The following is an 18,495-nucleotide window of genomic DNA, read 5'->3' on the forward strand; positions in this document are numbered from 1 at the left end:
ACCTGATAATATTTGCAACCATGTAGAAATTTTTTTTTACAATATCCAATTTGTAGTCAAGGTTGGAAAATGGCACAGAAGAATTTAAATATGTGAAATAAGTAGCGAGGTGAGAGCTAATTGGAAAAAGCACAGAAGCCGGGTAGTGAACCGCTATCACTGCTAATAGGCTGCTAAGACTGCAATTTGACATGTGCCGTTTGCCCTTTGCCAGGTTTGAACAATTTATTGTAGAAAAAAAAAACAAGCTAACAAGATAAATGCCAGCTAGCTAGCTAATTAGCCCAGTTGCTAACTAGCTAATGCTTTTCATTGCGAACTGTTGGTGAACTGTTAATTTTGTGTGGCACTTCAAGCTTTGCAACCCACCTCCATTTAGGTTTTCAGCACAGTTTACTTTTGGCTAATGGTGCAAATTCTTCATTTAAACTTTTATCCACTTCACCAAGTGCAACAGTACACCCATTTGAACTGATTTTGTGTCAAGTCCAAACACTACCAGGGAACATCTCTCTTAATGGTGATTTTTCTCCCAGCAGCAAAAATCAGCATACCTGAACTGGTTCAAAGTAAAATTAAATAATTATTCACTGAACTGTCAGCTTTTACTCTTACCAAGTCCATAAAAAGGGTTTATAATGCACTGCCTGTCCAAAAACTACCACCTGGACTTAAATCAGCTTAAAGCTTCAGATGCAAACAAGAAATATAACTAACGCAGTGAGGATTGCTTTAAATTGATTTAAGGAGGGTCAAATATTGGTGTGCATCAAACAGAGTGCTTATGAGACTACTAAAGCTACTAAAATTAGGCTAATGCATTAATAAAACCAGAAACAATGGTGATAAACTGTCATCTCTGAGGAAGAAATTAAGATTATTGATAATTTTAATTGGAGATTTTATTTATTTATCTTTTTTTTTTTTTAAATCAAATGAGAAAAAATTGATACTGAAAGCATTTACATGGCATTGGTGTTAAGAAAACTCCAGGTATTTGGCTAAACAGCTGTGTGGTGAAGCCAACGGAGAGAGAAAAAAAAAATATATCTTTCATATCCGAGGAATTTCCACAAAGATTAAATTCTTGAGCAATGGAGGCCAGATTTCCCCAACTCAAGGATGATGAAAGCATCAAGCTAGGAAAAAAAAGGCATGAATGCAACTCCAGGTGGAAAATATTGTTCAGGCATTGCATAGGCTTACTAAAACTATGCCACAGTAAACGTGCTGTAATCAAAGTCACATTTGAGTGACTTTTTCATCAGGCAGTGTAAAATCTGCTGCTGAGGTGAGAATATGATGGGTGGGATTGTTCAAGACCCTCGCTTGGCTCTTTCTGATTGGATCTGTCAGAATGAGCAAAAATAAAAACAATGACACAGTTACACACCAATGACTTCACATTTTACCGACAACATATCCGACGGGGGACTCAAATTCCACTTCCAATCTCCTCTGCTCGCAGACCGAGGGTTACAGGAGCAGGGATGACTGAATCAGTTCCAAACCACAGTGATGAGATGGTTTTATAAGCCCTCTGAGCAAAATGTCTTTGATCCAGAACAAACAAGAGCTCCTCTTTCCTCCCAGTAAGCAAACCCTCCCCCAAACCAATCGCTGGCTTTGGCCCTTTTTCAATAGATCACGTTCTAAAACCCTTTAACAAACGAGTGTTTCGTCATGACATCACTCCTCCAGCTCATTTCCTGCTGGGGAGGAAAGCCTTGACTTCATCCGTTTTGTCCTCCCAGAGGAAACTGGTTGCTTCCCAGAGCAAGTAGCCCACTGATTGATAGCTTCCTCATCTGGTGGGATATTTTGGGGGGCACATTGATTGGGATGCTACTACGCATTGAGTTTTCATTGGTGCAGAATAATCCAGTAACAAGTGAAGCTTAAAAAACCCCTTTTCAGACAAATCAGAGGTCTTTTGCATGCAGGAGAGAGCTTTGCCCCATTGCTTTCTGCTTACGATGTGCGCCGTCCTCGTTCTTCATAATCTGACCCCCCCTCCCTCTCAGTCTGACCAGTCACATGACCGAGCAACTTTTGGCTTTGTCCTTCCGGAGATCCGAGGCGACCGCCGCCAGGTCTGGCCTGCTTGGCATGTGTGAAATCCTCTTGTTTGCCCGTCCGGCCTTGCTGCGTTTGACGTTTTTGTTGTTTTTGTCGATGCAGGCCAGCGTGGCTACATGGAAAATGTCTCTGACGCTGTTTTCTGACTGCTGGGCCGAGCACTCGATGTAAGGCGCCGAGATCTGCTTGGCCATGCTGGAGCCCTGAAAATGGAGGATAGTAAAGGTAAAATTTAATGGTCTTATACAACCGAGGCAAACATGACTCAAGAAATTCCTATCATAGTGATCATAGACATAAATATTGGACAATCATGCCGCCATTTTGGACCTGGCACGTTACTAAATTTAAAATGGACTGAACAGAGGAAAGACTGGTGGATCTTGTGCTGCTTGGTGCTGTGAAATTTCTGACAATCTTATACCATAAGAGGTCATTATCCACGTTGTTGCTTTATTGTTCTTTCAGATGATTTCCTCAGTTATGGGCCACCATTTTGGTTTTGTTACCCCATACAAATTGATTTTGTGCTACAAAGTGTATTTCGCCAAAAATGTTGAAATCCCAAATTTAATTCATTTTTTTATTAAAAAGGTCAGAAATTCGCCAGGGCAAATTTCATATCCTATCAAGTCATTAGTGGACAAAATAGTCCTCAAAAATGATATACAAAAACTACAGATTATGATGTTTTTTTTTAAATGTATTTATTAATCTAATCACTTGTTCAACAGCAGTCCTAATCAAAAACATTTTAACCAATGAATTGCCAATTTGATTACATGAAGCTACTTTTTTTTTTCTTTAATAAAAGAAGCCGCAGAACAAAATAAGTTTCACAAAATACATGTTCAGGGGTTGAGGATTTTATTTAAAGAGCCAAGTCAACTTTTTTTTTTTTTTTTTTAATCATTTTAGAACATTTAAGATCAATTAAAAAATAAAAACGTCACAGCCCTACCTGGCTAAGAACATTTTAAGGCAACCTACAATATGTCGGGTCCCTCAGGGCTCCGTACTTGGACCTTTGCTTTTTTTTTTCCCCTCATATCCACTGCCACTGGTTTTTATTTTCAAAAAGCACAAGTGTGCTTTTCATTTCTATGCCGATGACAGGTTTTTATACCTTTAAATAATGAGAAAACCTTTTCTGTGAAATCGATGAGAGTTCCTTTATTATGTAAAAGCCTGGAAGGCCTTACATTTCTTTTACTGTTCATCATTCAGATTATCTCGGTGTCAGACATCCCATGGACGGTACATGACAAGCATTTGAATCAGCAGTTTCCTTTCCACCTACATGCACGTTATAAACCACTGGAAAGCCAATATTGAGAAATGATTGATAAATATCTTTCCAGGCCACAAACATAACTGTAAATGTAGTATATTTGAAGTTATGCTGTACTCCAGTAGCAGATGATATAGCATTTTTGTTGCAGTATCAGCTGTTACACCAGCGAGGGTCCAGTAAAATTGCTGGTCCACAACAACTCTCACCTAAAAACACCTGTTTTAGGTAAAAAATAGAAGGATTTTATGTGGTTGAAGCCTAATCTTCTGTTTAGATGAAACACCATCCATTCAGGGACATCTAATGAGCCATCTTTATTGTATGTAATGTTGGGAATTTTTTTTATGTGTTGTGTTTTTATAACCTTGAAGTATCCCAACGCATCTTCAGCCTGCTCTGGGACTACAGGTGGAAATTAGCACTTGTGCTATAACCTGGCATGATGCATCTTTCCCTGCGGGGTTAATGTTGTTTGTGCACTGTCCCATGGATCAAATAAATAAATAAATGAAATAAATGAATCTTGCCATGACCAATATGGTGGACACATTGATATGGAATCTCTGAGATGGTCAATGCCGTTATTCAGAAAAGACTTGATAAAAAAAAATCTCAAATCAAAATACCTGATCATACGAGACAGGCGTCTGTCGATGGTTGGAAAGCTCCACAAGCGTGCTCAGATCAGTTCGCAGGTCCGACTTGCAGCCAACTAATAGCATCTTAGTGTTCGGGCAAAACTCTTGAATCTCCCCTTTCCACTGTGGAGAAAGACAAAAATGTAACATCTGATGACCTATCAGTCCTAAACAGTGGTTACAAAGCATGTAGGCCACAACAACCCAATTAGAGATCCCACGAGTTTCACCCCCATGGTCACCTGCCCTTTGAGTACAAAGGTTAAAGCTGGCACTTCCTAGAGGCCCACATGGTTTAAACCCTGGAAAGGAACTACAAATAATCCTCATGTTTCCTCTCAGACAACAATAAATGCTCTGTGATCGATGGCATTTCTCTAGAGGCTTTAATCTGAAGCTAATGTGCCTCAGGGCTGGCTGGGCGACTGGTTAGGGGGATCGAGTTCATTGACGTGAAGAGAAATTCATTTTGCACAATTCTTTCCGAAATCGTCTCTGACCTTGTGGCACATTGAATATCATCAGAAGAACTCTGTTCCCATCATAATAAAGCCTTAAAGAGTCAAATTGCATTGCAGCCAATTGATTAGCTGAATGATGTACTTTTCTTCAAGACTAATTCAATTAAACAGTTAAATTAGATAACGGTGTGTTAAAGTAATCTACAGGTACTGAAGTCACTTTTTTTGTTTTTTCATCTTCAGACTTCATTCATTCAGTCTATCCAGACCTCCAGTAAAGCAGCCAGACAAGGTTCAAGCTCTGCTGTGGATGATTGTCTTTTGAAATCTTCTCATTTAAGTCACATGAAGCAGTAGTTCAGCCTATACGTATCGCCTCAATTAGCCAAAATCAGTTCAAATGGGTGTACTGTTGCACTTGGTGAAGTGGATACAAGTTTAAATGAAGAATTTGCACCATTAGCCAAAAGTAAACTGTGCTGAAAACCTAAATGGAGTTGGGTTGCAAAGCTTGAAGTAGAAAACAGTCCAGGCATATTCGTCAGGTGGTCAAAGAGCACTTCAGACCTTCTATTCCTGCCATGTTTAAAGCATCAAGTTGTCATGCTTCTTCTTTATTTTAAATCTGAGGCAAAAAAGAAGAAGAAAAAAAAAAAAACAAGAAAAAAACGCCACAATAAAAGTTACATTTCTTTTTATGATTAATATAGTTTTGTTTTTTCTTTGTTTTCTGTAATAAAATGTTCTTTTTGAAACTAGGTCAAGCAGTGGTAATATTAGCATCAATCACTTATAATTTATTTTTACTATTTTGTTTTTATCATCATCATCATCATCATTATTATTATTATAATAAAAATCTGTTGGCTTAGAGAATTTTCCATATTCACCGCAAGAAAGATCATTTTCAATCAATTCACTTCATTGAGTAAATTACTTTTTATTTTTATTGTGATTATTACAGCATAACTTCATTACAATAACTAATTAAAATAACTGTATATAGTTTATTATGGTACTGCCTTTTTTTACTATACAGAGTCATATTTGTTATTGGTGACAATGATCATGGTGTTCTTACTAACTGAAGTTTGGAGACAAAGTGGGAGGAAATTAGCCTCGGCTTCTTCCTGTTGATCAAGAGTATTTTTATGTTGCAATTTTTTGGTTTCATGCACATTTAAACATTGACGTCTGACATCAGAACCAGGATCATCTGATATTAACCACCAACAGCTGCATGTGAGTTACTAGTGGTTTAGTAACTCAGTAAGGTTTAACGTCAGCTATCTTCCAGTCACACAGCAGTCTAAAAACTATCACAAGATCTGACGTGACCACAACTTAAGGAGGAAGAAAGTCCTTGAACTTTGAAAGCCTGGCTGTTGGAAACTAGATAATTCAGAATGTTATGACTGATTGGCATGGAATTCTTATAAATGTGTGCTCAAACTTAGAAGCGATGAAATATTAATGTGAAATCTTGGCAGAGGGATTTAGTCTGATTGTGCCTTGAATCAATGCATCTGTGAGGAGCAAACAAACCTTTTTTAATACGCTATCGAGGGTTTCAGGGCGGCTGATGTCAAAGCAGATGAGGACAGCATCGGAGTCTGGATAGGAAAGGGGCCTCACGTTGTCGTAGTACGGAGATCCTGAAACGAAAGAACATAAGGAACTTATACCGCACGTCATGCAACAACATAAAAAGCGCTCAACTCAATAAGAGTCCTGCTGAGGCTGAGAAATTTTTGGCATTCTTTGGACCATCTAAAACAGCTGGAACAAACTCAAAGGACACCAGACTAACTGGTAAATGCTTCAAGCATAAAGAACAATTAGTTTAAGGACACCTTTAACTCCTACAACACAAATAATCTGTCTTATTTATTACCGCACATCAGTATTCTATTGAGTAGCAAATAAATCTACAATCTATTATTGCTGTTCTGCCATAATCCATAGAAACCAGGCAAGAAAAACAAATAATACATCAGTAGGAAGAAAATGTGCTGACTACAAGGTAATGAAGAAAAAAAAAGTGAAAAATCTTTGAGAAACTGAAGTTCAGAAATGACTCCCTCAAACTGAAAACATGTGTGAGGGAGACACCCATCTCTTGGCAAGATTGAAACATCTCCGGAGAGGAAGGGCAAGGAGGGGAGGATAGGGGACGAGGGCGTCATGTCGAGGTGGGTCGAGATCACATGACAGGAGAGGGGTGACCACACACAACCAGCTGCCAAGAATCCCGAGAATTTTGTTTTTGGTAACTGAAGGTTCCCCAGGGATGTCTTCTCTAAACCGTGCTGAGGAGAAAAGCCAGGAATGGACATGGTCACATACACACCAATACCAAACCGCCTCCAGAAAACAAGCACACACACATGTAGCGCTCTGATTCCTAATCTAAACAGTCTGGACTGGAGACGACATCGTTTTAAACAATGCTTCCAGGCCCGGGCCTCTCAGGTCTGAGCTGAAATTCATCACTGTCCCCAGTCACACTCTCAGTTTTAAATTGTTTGTAATAACTATGGCAAGAACTATAGCATAAAACCATTCGTATAGGAAATAGATTGTACTGCAAAGGTTAAATTTTTAGTCTTCAGAAAAGCTACTGTTTACTTCTTCATATCATTAAATTCAAATTAATATGAGATGTGTTTAAATATATCCTATAGTATTCCATTTGTTAGTTAGCATTAGCTAGCATGAGTCAGCATTTAATGCTATATGTTTGCAGCTGTAGAGCAACGGCAAATTTCAACTATATTATTATCCTTTTTGCCACAGGGTCACATTTTTCCCAAGCAAACTAGTAAGAACACCGACATTACCCCAACTGGATGTTAGATAGCAGTTAGCAAACATAAGCTAATATTAGCATAGTTTGATTAACACTAAGGCTGTGTCCGAATGTGCACCCTATTCCCTACATGGTGCCCTATATAGTGCTCATGCCAGTTTTTATGGGTGCCCGAATGTCCAGAGAAAAAGAAGTAGTGCACTCAAAATTACTCAATGCATCTTGAAAGGTAGTGAGCATCCATGGTCACTAGACGGGTCAATATAGACCACAATGCATTGTGGGGAGGAGCTCAAACTGGCACAAGTGACAAAGTGGATTTAAAAAATTACAGATGATTTTTTTTTTTTTTAAATTAAATATCCTGGACAAAGCCTAGAAGTCCCAGAGCCCAGCCATGTGGCGTTTCTAACTTCCATGCCCAAAGGGCAGTGAAGTGGCTGGATTAGTTTTGAGCCAATATCGTAACTCCGGTGTGAAATGACTGCATAGTTAAGTAAATGAGACAGTAACTCATGCAAAACTGAAAAAGATCTAATCTTTCTTTACTTGAATGAATGTAATGTAATGATTGTAACAACAAAGAGGTCGAAGTTTAGAACTACTATCCAATATTGTGTCACCATTATTTTCCTAAGGGATTGCAAACAAAACTGTGCCAGCATTACTGACTTGTAACACTTGTAGATATTCACTCCATGTTATATTGTTTCTATCACGATTGTCTAGATTGATTTCTATCCTATGAAATTCACATCCATATCATATGAACTGTGTTTTTTGTGCAGATTTCAAAAAAGTATTCACAAATTTTCCACTACAGTTGAGGCTCTTAGGAAGAAATGATTGGCCTGTCGATTTGAAAGACAGGGTTGAAACACATGTCCGAAAGACAGAAATCTTCAGGAAGGTGTCACATCATTGTTTTACACGAATGAGCGAGTGTGTTGTGGTATGATGTTACAGAGAAATGTTTTCATGGTGAGGTTATGCAAAGCCAGTTGAGCAGGCTACATGTAGATATCCATTCACATTTTCTGTTAGGCATATGCGCTGTACAGTATGTAGTCTAATCTGCTGACTGTGGAAAAAAAAAAGACAGGACAGCAAAATAACTATTGCCATTAAATGATTATTAACTTACACGCTGTTTTCAGCAATCACAATGTGGCGTTGTGAGAAAAACTTGTTTTGAAAACACTTATCTGTTTACATGAAAGTCCCGAAGAAGCCGCTTACTTTAATTTTATAGCAGGCTATCTGTACAATATTGCAATAGATTTAGAACTTGAATCATTTCACATATGAGCAATGCTGAATAAAGGAGACATAAATAATATTACCAATGGTCAAAAGCTTAGGACATTTGTGATAACTGAAACAATACAGTCCGTTCTGAAAGCCCCTTCCGGTCTGCACCCCATGACAATAGTTCTCAGTAGACATCAGAGGTTTCCAGGCTCTTTTCAAGCATACCCCTCCCCCGGATCCAAGTTCATCCATTTCAGACAATGGCTACTAGGGGTGGGAAAATCTAATCGAACAAAATCGAATATCGGGATTTTTTCCTTCACAATTTTAAAATAAATTTGGTTGGGGGTGGCTACCGGCTACCTGGGTCTCGGGGTCCTCCTGGCCTGCCTCTTGCCTTTGTGTAGGCGGGGTCACATTGGCATGATCACTTTTCTCTGAACACGTTCCACTCTGCATGTTCTGCATGTGACACAGACGTCCTGCAGGTTTATCCACTAACATCAGCTAGTTTTCTTTGTCTCTCATTTATATTTAACCTGATAGTTTTTGGTGCTCCTGACAGTTGATGGCTTAGCCCTCCACAGGGGGAATATGAATCCAAGATTGGCCTGTTTGTATATTTGTATATGTGTGTGGATATGTATGTACATGCGTTCATATAGGCGAATGCGTATGGGTGTATATGCGCATGTATATACATAGGTCTGTTTTTTCTTTTTATCTCTCTCTTTTCCTCTTTCTCTATGAGGCGTTTTCTTTCTTTCACTTGGTCTTTCTGTCTCTCTTCTATCCTCTCCTGTCTGGCCCAGCAGTAGAAACTCTGTATTACAATTATGCAAAATAGAGAAAAAAAATGAAAATCCAGAAAATCAAGGGGAATCATCATACCAGTAATGCTTCCCTTGGCAATGTAAATTTGCTCAGCAGCACACAGCATTCAGACCATCATTCTGCTTGCTTAAATGCTGGACCACACACAAAAAACAAACCATTTGGCAGCAGAACTAAAAGTTAGCAAACATTAGCTAATGTTAGCGAATGTGACATTTCTACAGACTTACACTGCTGCTCACTTTTTAATATCTTCTAATCCATGTTAATTTGACAAAGATACGACAGATGACTTTACATTTACCCTATAGGATTTAATTTGTTATTTAGCATTTGTTAGCATGAGTCAGCAAGTAATGCTATGTGTTTGGGACTACTACAGCAAGCTGATTAATGTGATTACAAAAGCTCGAACATCACTGTCACAGGGTGACATGTGACATATTTTCTAGCTAACCTATTATTTGCATACTCCACTCTGAAATGATCTTACACAAGTTAGTTGTAGCAGCCATTTTGTTTAGTTAGCTCATTAAATGAATGCTACTTAGCTTGAAAATAAAAAAAAGTGCACCTTTTCTTTTAAAGGAGAAAAACAAGGTGCTGAAAGATTAAAGATAGCATCCTTAGATATCCTGATGCATTATGCTGTGTCAGTTTTCCAGATTTGCAATTAACTGTGGCTATTAAGGGTTGAGTATGTAACTTGCCATATTCTCATTTTTCACCATCACCGTGAGAATTGTTTGGAAAGTTGTCAGATAGGTGACACAACCCAAACGACAGACCCTACCCAGACCAACTATCTGACATGGCAGGAAATGGAGAGCAGGGAGGAATGTTAGAACCCCACGACAATTTATTTACCACATTTCACAGTCGTCTCATAATCAATCACAACCGTCTTGCTTTGTTTGAAAGGTTTTTTCTTTTTTTTTTTCTTTTTTTTTTTTTACTTGCACTGCCTGGAACAAATCAGTAAAAACAAGGACCCTGCGACTGAAAGGGTGAGCTGCTGTCGGCTGACGTTTTACAACAAATCGACTGTTTTTAATCACCCCACTGAGAGGAAACATGCATATCAAAGCCGTCTGGTGCAGCGTGTGAGGTCTTCTAGGTATGCCTGCACATATTTACTTGGTTTCACCTAAAGATTCAAATCCAAAGTGCATATTTCCAAACGATTTCAAGCTGCGAGACATAAACAGGAAGGAAGAACTTCAGAGAATCTGAATTTATATGCAGCAAGATGTGTATTTTTTCCCTTCTCTGCCATTTTATATGTTAATGCATTGCAGCTGTATCTGAAGCCAATCTCTGGATTGAGGCCATCTTCCTGCTAACTGCAAAGATAAGAGGAAGTCTCAGAGCTAAAGCACACAAAGACCTGGTGACTGTCATCTAATTAGCTCCTGTCATTGTTCTCCCACAGGATCTCTAAATCTGGAAGGAAGACACACGCCCCATCCTCCCCCTCTGTCCTTTTCAATGCACCCCCGGTCACCTTAAATATTCTCACAGAAAACTAATACTGCTGCGCACGATAACATAAAAGGACCTGGAGCAGTGTGAGCAAGCTTCAACTGTGGTCATGATGAAAAGCCAACTGACTTTCCATGACTGAGGCTTCTCGCCGCAACAGCTGGGATAAGAAGAACCACCTAATGCAATGAATTTACGTGAAACAAGAAGGAAAATAGTCGTTCTTCAAATTCCCAGATGTTTCATGACGTATCCTCTTTGGAATACATTTCTAAAAAAAAAATTCCTGATGTTGAAGGAATCTCTCTTTAGAAGAACCAGTAGGGGAATGGATTTGATTTCAAAACCCATGCAAACAACCCAGGAATAAAAAAAACAAATGCCAGATTTAAAAGTATGGAAACAGCTCTGCAGGCCTGCAATTTTACTGCATAGCTATCATAGCTGAGCAGAAATGAGCTGAACAGGTAGGGAGTACATAGGGAGGCGTGAAGCCTTCAGGGTCACCTGTAGAAACAGTGAGCAGCAGCAGAGACGTAAAACCATCCTGCAGCACAAATGCAAACATAACTTCTCAAACAAACACTGCTGAGGACAAGAAGCAATTTAAACTAAGGTAACCTCGACCAATATCTGGCTGTCGTTGCTGTGGTTACGGAGACATGTGCAGCTGTAAACGCTGCTGTACTGTGTAATATCTGAGCTGGTATCATGATAATAAACAACATAAGGCAATGTAATGCAAGGTCAGTGTTTGTAATATGGAAGAAAAACTGCTCATTTCAATGCGCAAGGTTTGAATAAATTATTTAAAATGATAGAAGTATTTACCATATATTTATGACATATATGTTACAATAAGATAAACAATATCACTAACTTTTATGGATGATGCACAAAAAGACAAAATAAAACATGTTAGATTAAGTTTTACTGTGCAACAATACCATGGAAAAATTAGATGTGCAAAACATTAACATAGAAGTCAAGCATTATCTATGGTCTCTGCTAAATATGAATTTTGTCCATTTTCCGTCTCATTTACAATCACAATTCAGTTTGCAGACACTAATCCGACAGAGGAAACGAAGCAGTACAATCAGAAACCATGGGGGGGGCAGCGTTGTACAGTGTATCTTAAAGCGCGACTAGCAAACCGGAACAATAAATAAGTGGCAGACAAATTTAATGGCCATACAGATCACCGCCTTCTATGCCTTTACTTCTTTATAGGTCTTTTTCATTCAAGAAATGTACGTTATGACCTCTTTCACCAGCCATGTTTTCTGTTTACGATTGTTAACTGAGATCAGTGTTCAGATTAACTCTGCACTGCCCTCTAGTGGAGGCTTTGCCTAACAAATATCCAAACATGGAGGATGCATGGGAGCATATGGGCACTGATGTCTGCCAACATTTATGAGAAAAAAAACAAAAAACAAAAAAAAAAACAACAAAAAGAAACATCCCAATTTAATGTAAATAAAAGGAAGCATAAATAAGACTAAAGATATTTGACTTTTTTTTTTTTTTAGGATTGAATGGCTACTTTTCTTTTATCTATCTTTGATATATTTGAACACCATAAGGACAGCACTTAATTTTGTTGTACTTGTCACAATGACAAGATTTAATTTTAATTTATTACATATTTGCATGATTATTTACATTACTTGAAATGCACATTTAACCCCTAAGTTTACAGAAAACTAGATCATATTTTTATACATTTGATTAATATCATACAGAATGCAACACAGAAGCAAAGGAGAACAGTGGATATCTACATGCTTTTGTTACTTCTTTTTGGCTTTAAACAAACTAAATAAATCCATTGTATATTTTCACAAGGAACCATTTGTGCCTTGTTCTTACTGCAGACTAATGATTCTTTTGACTATTAGACAGACTGCAATGGGACAAGTTAAACTCATTCAGATTGGACTGGTAGGACAGAGACCCCAACAGAAGGTCAACAAAAAAACCGTAGGATGGATCAGACTGGATTTTCCAACACATTTTTGCTTATGAAAAAGCCTACCGGCACATCATAAAGCAACTCCTTTTTCCACACTTATTCCTACACAAGCAACACAGCTTCTCCATTTTATCCAATGTTGGATCATTAGTTTTTATATTGCCGTTAATCCTTTTATTTTACAAGACATACACTTGAGTTTTGAATCAAATTCTCCATAAAAGGCATCTTTGTTTGCAGCTTCACATGAACAGTCTCTGGGAGGTGTTAGTAACGACACTGGAGTCACATTAACAACAACATGTGATACGAGCATCCAAAGAGGAAGCCTTGTGGGATACTCACATGTTTCTCATTCATGGGCTGGCAGGATATGTGTGCATGTAGAGCCAAGAATGCAAATGGCTCAGTGTGAGGACCAGACGCAGGTTTTGATGTCAAGTGCAACATCTGAGAATCTTTCCATGACATTAGCGGACAGGAAGAGTAATCTCTCCCAGGATTCCCTCGTCTTTCAGCTGATACCGTATCGCCACCCCCACTACCGGTCGGCAAATTCCACTGTGATTCAATTTCCCCCCTTGGAAACAAGGTAGGGCTTTAGTGATCTACGCCACTTCTCTTTCACTGGCTGAGGATCAGGGTCTGGTGGGCACAATAGAGGTCTTTGTAGAGGAGGAAGTAGAAACCTTTAGTCTGAGGAATGCCAGACATGCGGCTCCAATTCGCTGAGCTCAGAAATGTGATCCGACGCAACAATGGCTGCTGACAGAGGATCAGAGGGGGCAGATTGAGAGCGGGTGGCAGAGGAGCTTACTGAAGGCATGAAGCTGTCCGGCAAGGGAGAAGCAGCAGATGCCACATACTCCAGAAAGTTTCGAAACTGATCAGCCCATCTGCTCCAACTAAACTGTACCGTTTCAGCAGCTGTTTGAAAAACAAAACATCCTCCTACAAGGTTCCTTGTAATAAATATGAAGATCCGCCAGGTCCAACATGCCTGCACCCCCGTAGTTGTTTACGTCTGGTAAGATTTTTAGTGTATGATCCATTCGTTGCTACTCTGGTAATCTGCCTAAAAGACTTAAAACATCCAAGACCGATTAGTAAAATAGGAAAAATACTAAGCACTACAAGCCCAACACTCACGCCAAAACCATTTGCTGATTGGCAGAATATAAAAACTGCTCTTTTAAAGCTGCTTTCATCAACATCTTAATATTAACAGTAGCTTCATTTGCAGAAATGAACCCTCAAGAGGTTCATGACGCAGCTCCTGAGTCCCCCTCCCAACCCTACCGACATCAACCATGTTTACATCAGTGTTAATTCCTCTTTAAGTCAGAATAAAGTTAATTTCCCTTAAAAACTATGAAAAATGACCATGTAAACATATAATTCCAAATGAAAAAGTCTATTCAGAATCTATCTTAATTCCTAAGCAAGTGTCTGGTTGATTCCCATTTTAAATCCGAACAGATTAATTCCTCTGCCATGTTATTTCCGATAGTTCAGCACATGCTCGTTACATTGCCCTGTCCTGATGACGCACATATTCTGCGCGTTGTTTTGCCTCCAGTCTTTGGTAGTATATCTCCAAATCCATAAGTATATTTGTTCATTGTCACATAATTTCTTCTCTTTGGTTTCAGAGAGGAATAGTTATGAAACTACTAAACCAATACTGGCACAAAGACTAGAGAGAGACAGCCTCAGACATATATACATATATCTTTATTATGTCTACGTTCAGGCTAAAGTTAACGCAGTTGATGGCTAACTGCTCCAGTGTAGCATAGATAACCTTAGCTGAGCTACTGGGCGACGTGGGTACACGTGTAGGAATGTTTGTAATTGTAAAAGCAGCGTCACAGCGGGGTTAGAAGTGGGTATACTCAACGCTTATTGAAAAGGAAGTGTGTATACTCCATATACCTGCGTATACCATGGACTACACCACTGGTTGGCGATATCTAATGGCTTGTTCTCGACGCATCAGCCAAGCAGAACGTTTTCTGGTTGGGCTCAAAGAAGTATTGTCCGATTGGTCGGACATTTTATGTGTGCGTGGTTAAAGTGGAAAAACTAAGAATAAAGTTGTTGCTTCTACATTTTTGCTGATGCAGGACGAATGGATAGTTTTATGAACATCTGATTGGGATGGTGAGAAAGTACAATACTTTGGTATTTAGAGACACAGACACCGTTGTGTGCTCCACCCTGCCCCGCTGCAGAGAAGCTTCTCATGGATTATCAATCAACTAGACCAATACAAACTTTCTTCTTGATCCTGTGGCTTGACAATCAGAACAAAGTTCTGACTTCTGGTGGAGGATGTAACTAGCTTAATAGGATTTTGCTTGAATTACTCATCAAGCGGGCATTCGCATCAGGATAGTCCGCTAGACTCGGACCGATTAGGGACTCGGCTCAGTTGTAAGGGGGGTGTATCCATGCGGACTGACATCGTGTTCATGTTGCACTTTGGTCAGACAAGCCGAGCCTTTACGATAATATATTCCCATTCTCACCAAAGGTGGCGCTGCACTAGTATTTAGCAAAAGAGAGTACAAGACGTGCATGAAGAAGAAAACCGTTTCCTCCACTTGCAAGCTAAACATGGAGACGAAACTATCGCTTTTTTGGGTTTTTTTATAGTGTCTTATGCAAGTATACTGCAGAAATACACTGCAACAATGGACAGAAGATTCTTAACGCCATCACTATATATTTACCCACAATGCAGGAAGTGACTTTTTTTTTTTTTTTTTTTCCTCGCAGTCCGATCATCAATTTGGTTAATTTGAAACGGCCAGAGACCTGCATTTGTAGGTGGACCGAGTTTGCTTCTTTGATCCAAATCAGAATTTGTTTGGCACTTTCACATTTCCCAAAATGAAGCAGACTTTCCGAGCAAATGGACTCAGCTTCGAATCAAAACAGCTGATGTGAACGTGCCCTAAGTGTAAAATACTGATTATGGTTGTTAAGCTAACATCGGTTAGCTAAGTGAAGCAATAAACACCAAGTCAGAATCTTAAATCTTTTCCAAGTTTGTTTAATCTGAGCATGAAGGCACTTTTTAAGTTTCTTGGGGGTTTAAGTCATTGTCTGACATGACATATACTGACGTCACATTTCCGTCTTTGTACCTTTTTTTTCTCCATAAAGTGAGACGAGGCTTCGGGCATGCAGGTGCAGAGCTGCAGGGTTTGCTCTGTTTACCTTCCCTGTGTTCTCATCCTGTTTGACTCAAACAAAAACGCCTCTGCTGCTCATTCAGACATGCATCAGACGGACCGGCAGCGTAAACCGCTTCCTCTGCCGCCGAAAGAAACAAGAAGCATGAAAGGGGTTGTGCCGCGGCCTCAGTAGACCTCACCCTGAGAAAGCAAAGCTAGTGTAGACGAGCAGGGTGGAGGACAACTGGCAGGCATTTACCTTAATGACCCAAATTACACCCTCCCTTTTAAAAAACACTCACTAACACACACCAGGCTGCTCATTAAGCCTCTCATCACTGGAGATGAGACCACCTCCGCTTGGGTGGATGTTTGATTTGGCTCTTTGTCCTGAGGCAAGGCGGCGGTCTCACAAGGAAATGCCCCTCCCCTCCCCAGCACACCTCAGGAGATAAGGGATCGATGGGATTGGCCGATGGGCGCCTTCCACAAAAGGACCAGTCGAGCTAAAAGCTGTATCAATTGGTCTCTGGGTGGGGGCTGGCACTGAGGGTGGGGGGTAGGGTGGCTCCATCTGAAATCCACTGATCTAATAGGAAACACACCCCTCCTCCTCTTTCTGTTTTATGAAGCAGAGAAAGAGAAAAATGGCTCAGGGCAGCCGGCCAACACAATGCAATAAACCAAAAATTCTGCCTGCGACCAGCCTTTCGTCTTCCCACTTCCACACAAACCAAGTTAAGCTGCAACTTTCTTCAACTCTTGCGCCGCTTCATCTTCATCCCCTCAGAAGGACGAGGCAGTAAAAACAGTTGAACAAAAAAACTTTCCAAAGATCCTTCCTGGAATTTACGGACAGATTGAGAGGAAAGTTATTCAGACACGGCCGAGGAATTCCAGCAACAGCTGGCTGTTGGTTTTTCCCCTCCCACTCCCACATACACACACCACATGCTCTCACGCTTGCGACATACGCCTCAATCACACCTCGCTGCTGGGCTATTCACTGCTGGGGCAGTGATGGATGGACAGCGGGGTTTGTTTACACGCTTTACAAACTGGGGACACAGCAGCTGCTTTGGACTCGGTACAAAGTCCAAACAAATAATTGATTTCAAAGAACCAAAGCAAATAAGGGTCCAATTGCGCAATCTTCCCTCAAAAAGTCCTGTGTGTGCTGAGCAGACGTAAAAACGTCAGCTCCATTTGCTCCCTCCTTTCCGTTTCAGCTCCAGCTGCACTCAGCTGGGAGTAATTCCTAAATTGAAGCCATTCTTCTGAAGTATTTCTACAATAAATATGCAACGTTCTCATGTAGGTTAAAGGTGAAATAGTTTCTAATGTTCCAATCTGTGGGGAAACGTGTCTGAAAAAGGATTAACCCAGCTTTACTGGTCTAAATGGGTCACAGATTAATTCAATTTTTCAAAAAACTGGAGACGTAGGACTCTTAGGATCCAACATCTGGAGGTTTCATCTTCAAAATGCGACTAAAATTAGTCACTTTTACTTCTTTTTTTAAGTGAACAATTAGCTGTTTTTTCTTTTATCCCATCAGCAGTTTGCCAGGAGTGGCCTGTTGGGACATGTCCACACAAAGCATAAAGCAGACTGGGGTTGACAGGGGGGGGGGGTAGGGTTACCTGAGGTGTCCCACAAGCTGAGCTCGATCCTCTGGGTGTCGATTTCAAAACTGGCTGTGTAGTTTTCAAACACAGTGGGAACGTAGCTCTGTGGGAAAACATGCAGGTGGAGATCATTGTTAGAAACCTATGGTAAAAACTAACATCAACTCACGCGCATGCATGATGTTAAGTCACAAAACTGCCATTAATTATAATCTGATGAGTCCAGCTGGCAGTCTGGTGCCCACAAAAGACAAACTAATAAACGAGATGACCTCTGCGTGGGTTACTTGTCACGCGCAGCAGCGTCTCACCTCTGGGAAACAGTCCTTGGCGAACACGTGAAGCAGCGCAGTCTTCCCACACTGACTGTCCCCCACCACCACGATCTTGCACTTCACACTCTGACTGGGATCCATGCTGGACTTCAGAGAGGACTTCTGGCACGAGCGTCTCTCCTTCATTGATTTCTGTGGAGATTAAACGCTAAAAAATACAAAACAAAAAAAAAAAAACGAGTCCAGTTCTGCGTGGGTGTGAAGCGTGGAGACGCAGAGCGACAGATGCGGTGTGACTGTGGGACTGACTGACTGACTGCCTGCCTGTCCGCCAGACTCCTTCGTTGTTTCCTCCTGGTCTGAGCCGGTACATGCCATTTGCCTGTATTTATAACGTCGCACGAGCCAATGGCAGCAGTCTCGCGCAGGATCGTCCCTCCTCCCTGGGAGGCTGTGCGCCGCAGCCCGCTGGGCTCTCCCACCGCCAGTGCGCCCCCGTTTGGATCACACACAGGCCGCAGCAGTTGGATTATAAATAAAGACAAAATATGAAGATAAAAAGGGCAAATTAAATCAAAATTTTG

General features: G+C 40.3%; 1 protein-coding gene across 1 annotated transcript; it reads right to left on the minus strand.

Moving 5' to 3' along the window:
* Positions 1 to 900: 900 nt before the first annotated feature.
* rnd3a (Rho family GTPase 3a) lies at positions 901 to 18,258 on the minus strand. Its single transcript, XM_079263636.1, has 5 exons — positions 17,948 to 18,258; positions 17,652 to 17,739; positions 6,018 to 6,127; positions 4,000 to 4,134; positions 901 to 2,282 (listed from the first exon to the last, which is right to left on the minus strand). The coding sequence occupies exons 1-5, from the start codon at positions 18,095 to 18,097 to the stop codon at positions 2,034 to 2,036; spliced, it is 732 nt and encodes a 243-aa protein (XP_079119762.1). The 5' UTR covers positions 18,098 to 18,258; the 3' UTR covers positions 901 to 2,033.
* Positions 18,259 to 18,495: the final 237 nt, after the last annotated feature.

Source organism: Telmatherina bonti, assembly GCF_933228915.1.
Source record: "Telmatherina bonti genome assembly, chromosome: 24".
Taxonomy (NCBI): domain Eukaryota; kingdom Metazoa; phylum Chordata; class Actinopteri; order Atheriniformes; family Telmatherinidae; genus Telmatherina; species Telmatherina bonti.

What these genes read in the sequence shown, in the direction of transcription:
- rnd3a (XM_079263636.1), bottom strand. Translation starts at nt 18,097, where the DNA reads ATGAAGGAGAGACGCTCGTGCCAGAAGTCCTCTCTGAAGTCCAGCATG. An exon ending in CAGCTTGTGGGACACCTCAG is followed by an intron (nt 6,128 to 17,651) that starts GTAACCCTACCC and finishes CTTTCGTTTCAG; the next exon opens with GATCTCCGTACTACGACAAC. An exon ending in CGCCTGTCTCGTATGATCAG is followed by an intron (nt 2,283 to 3,999) that starts GTATTTTGATTT and finishes CTCCATTTTCAG; the next exon opens with GGCTCCAGCATGGCCAAGCA.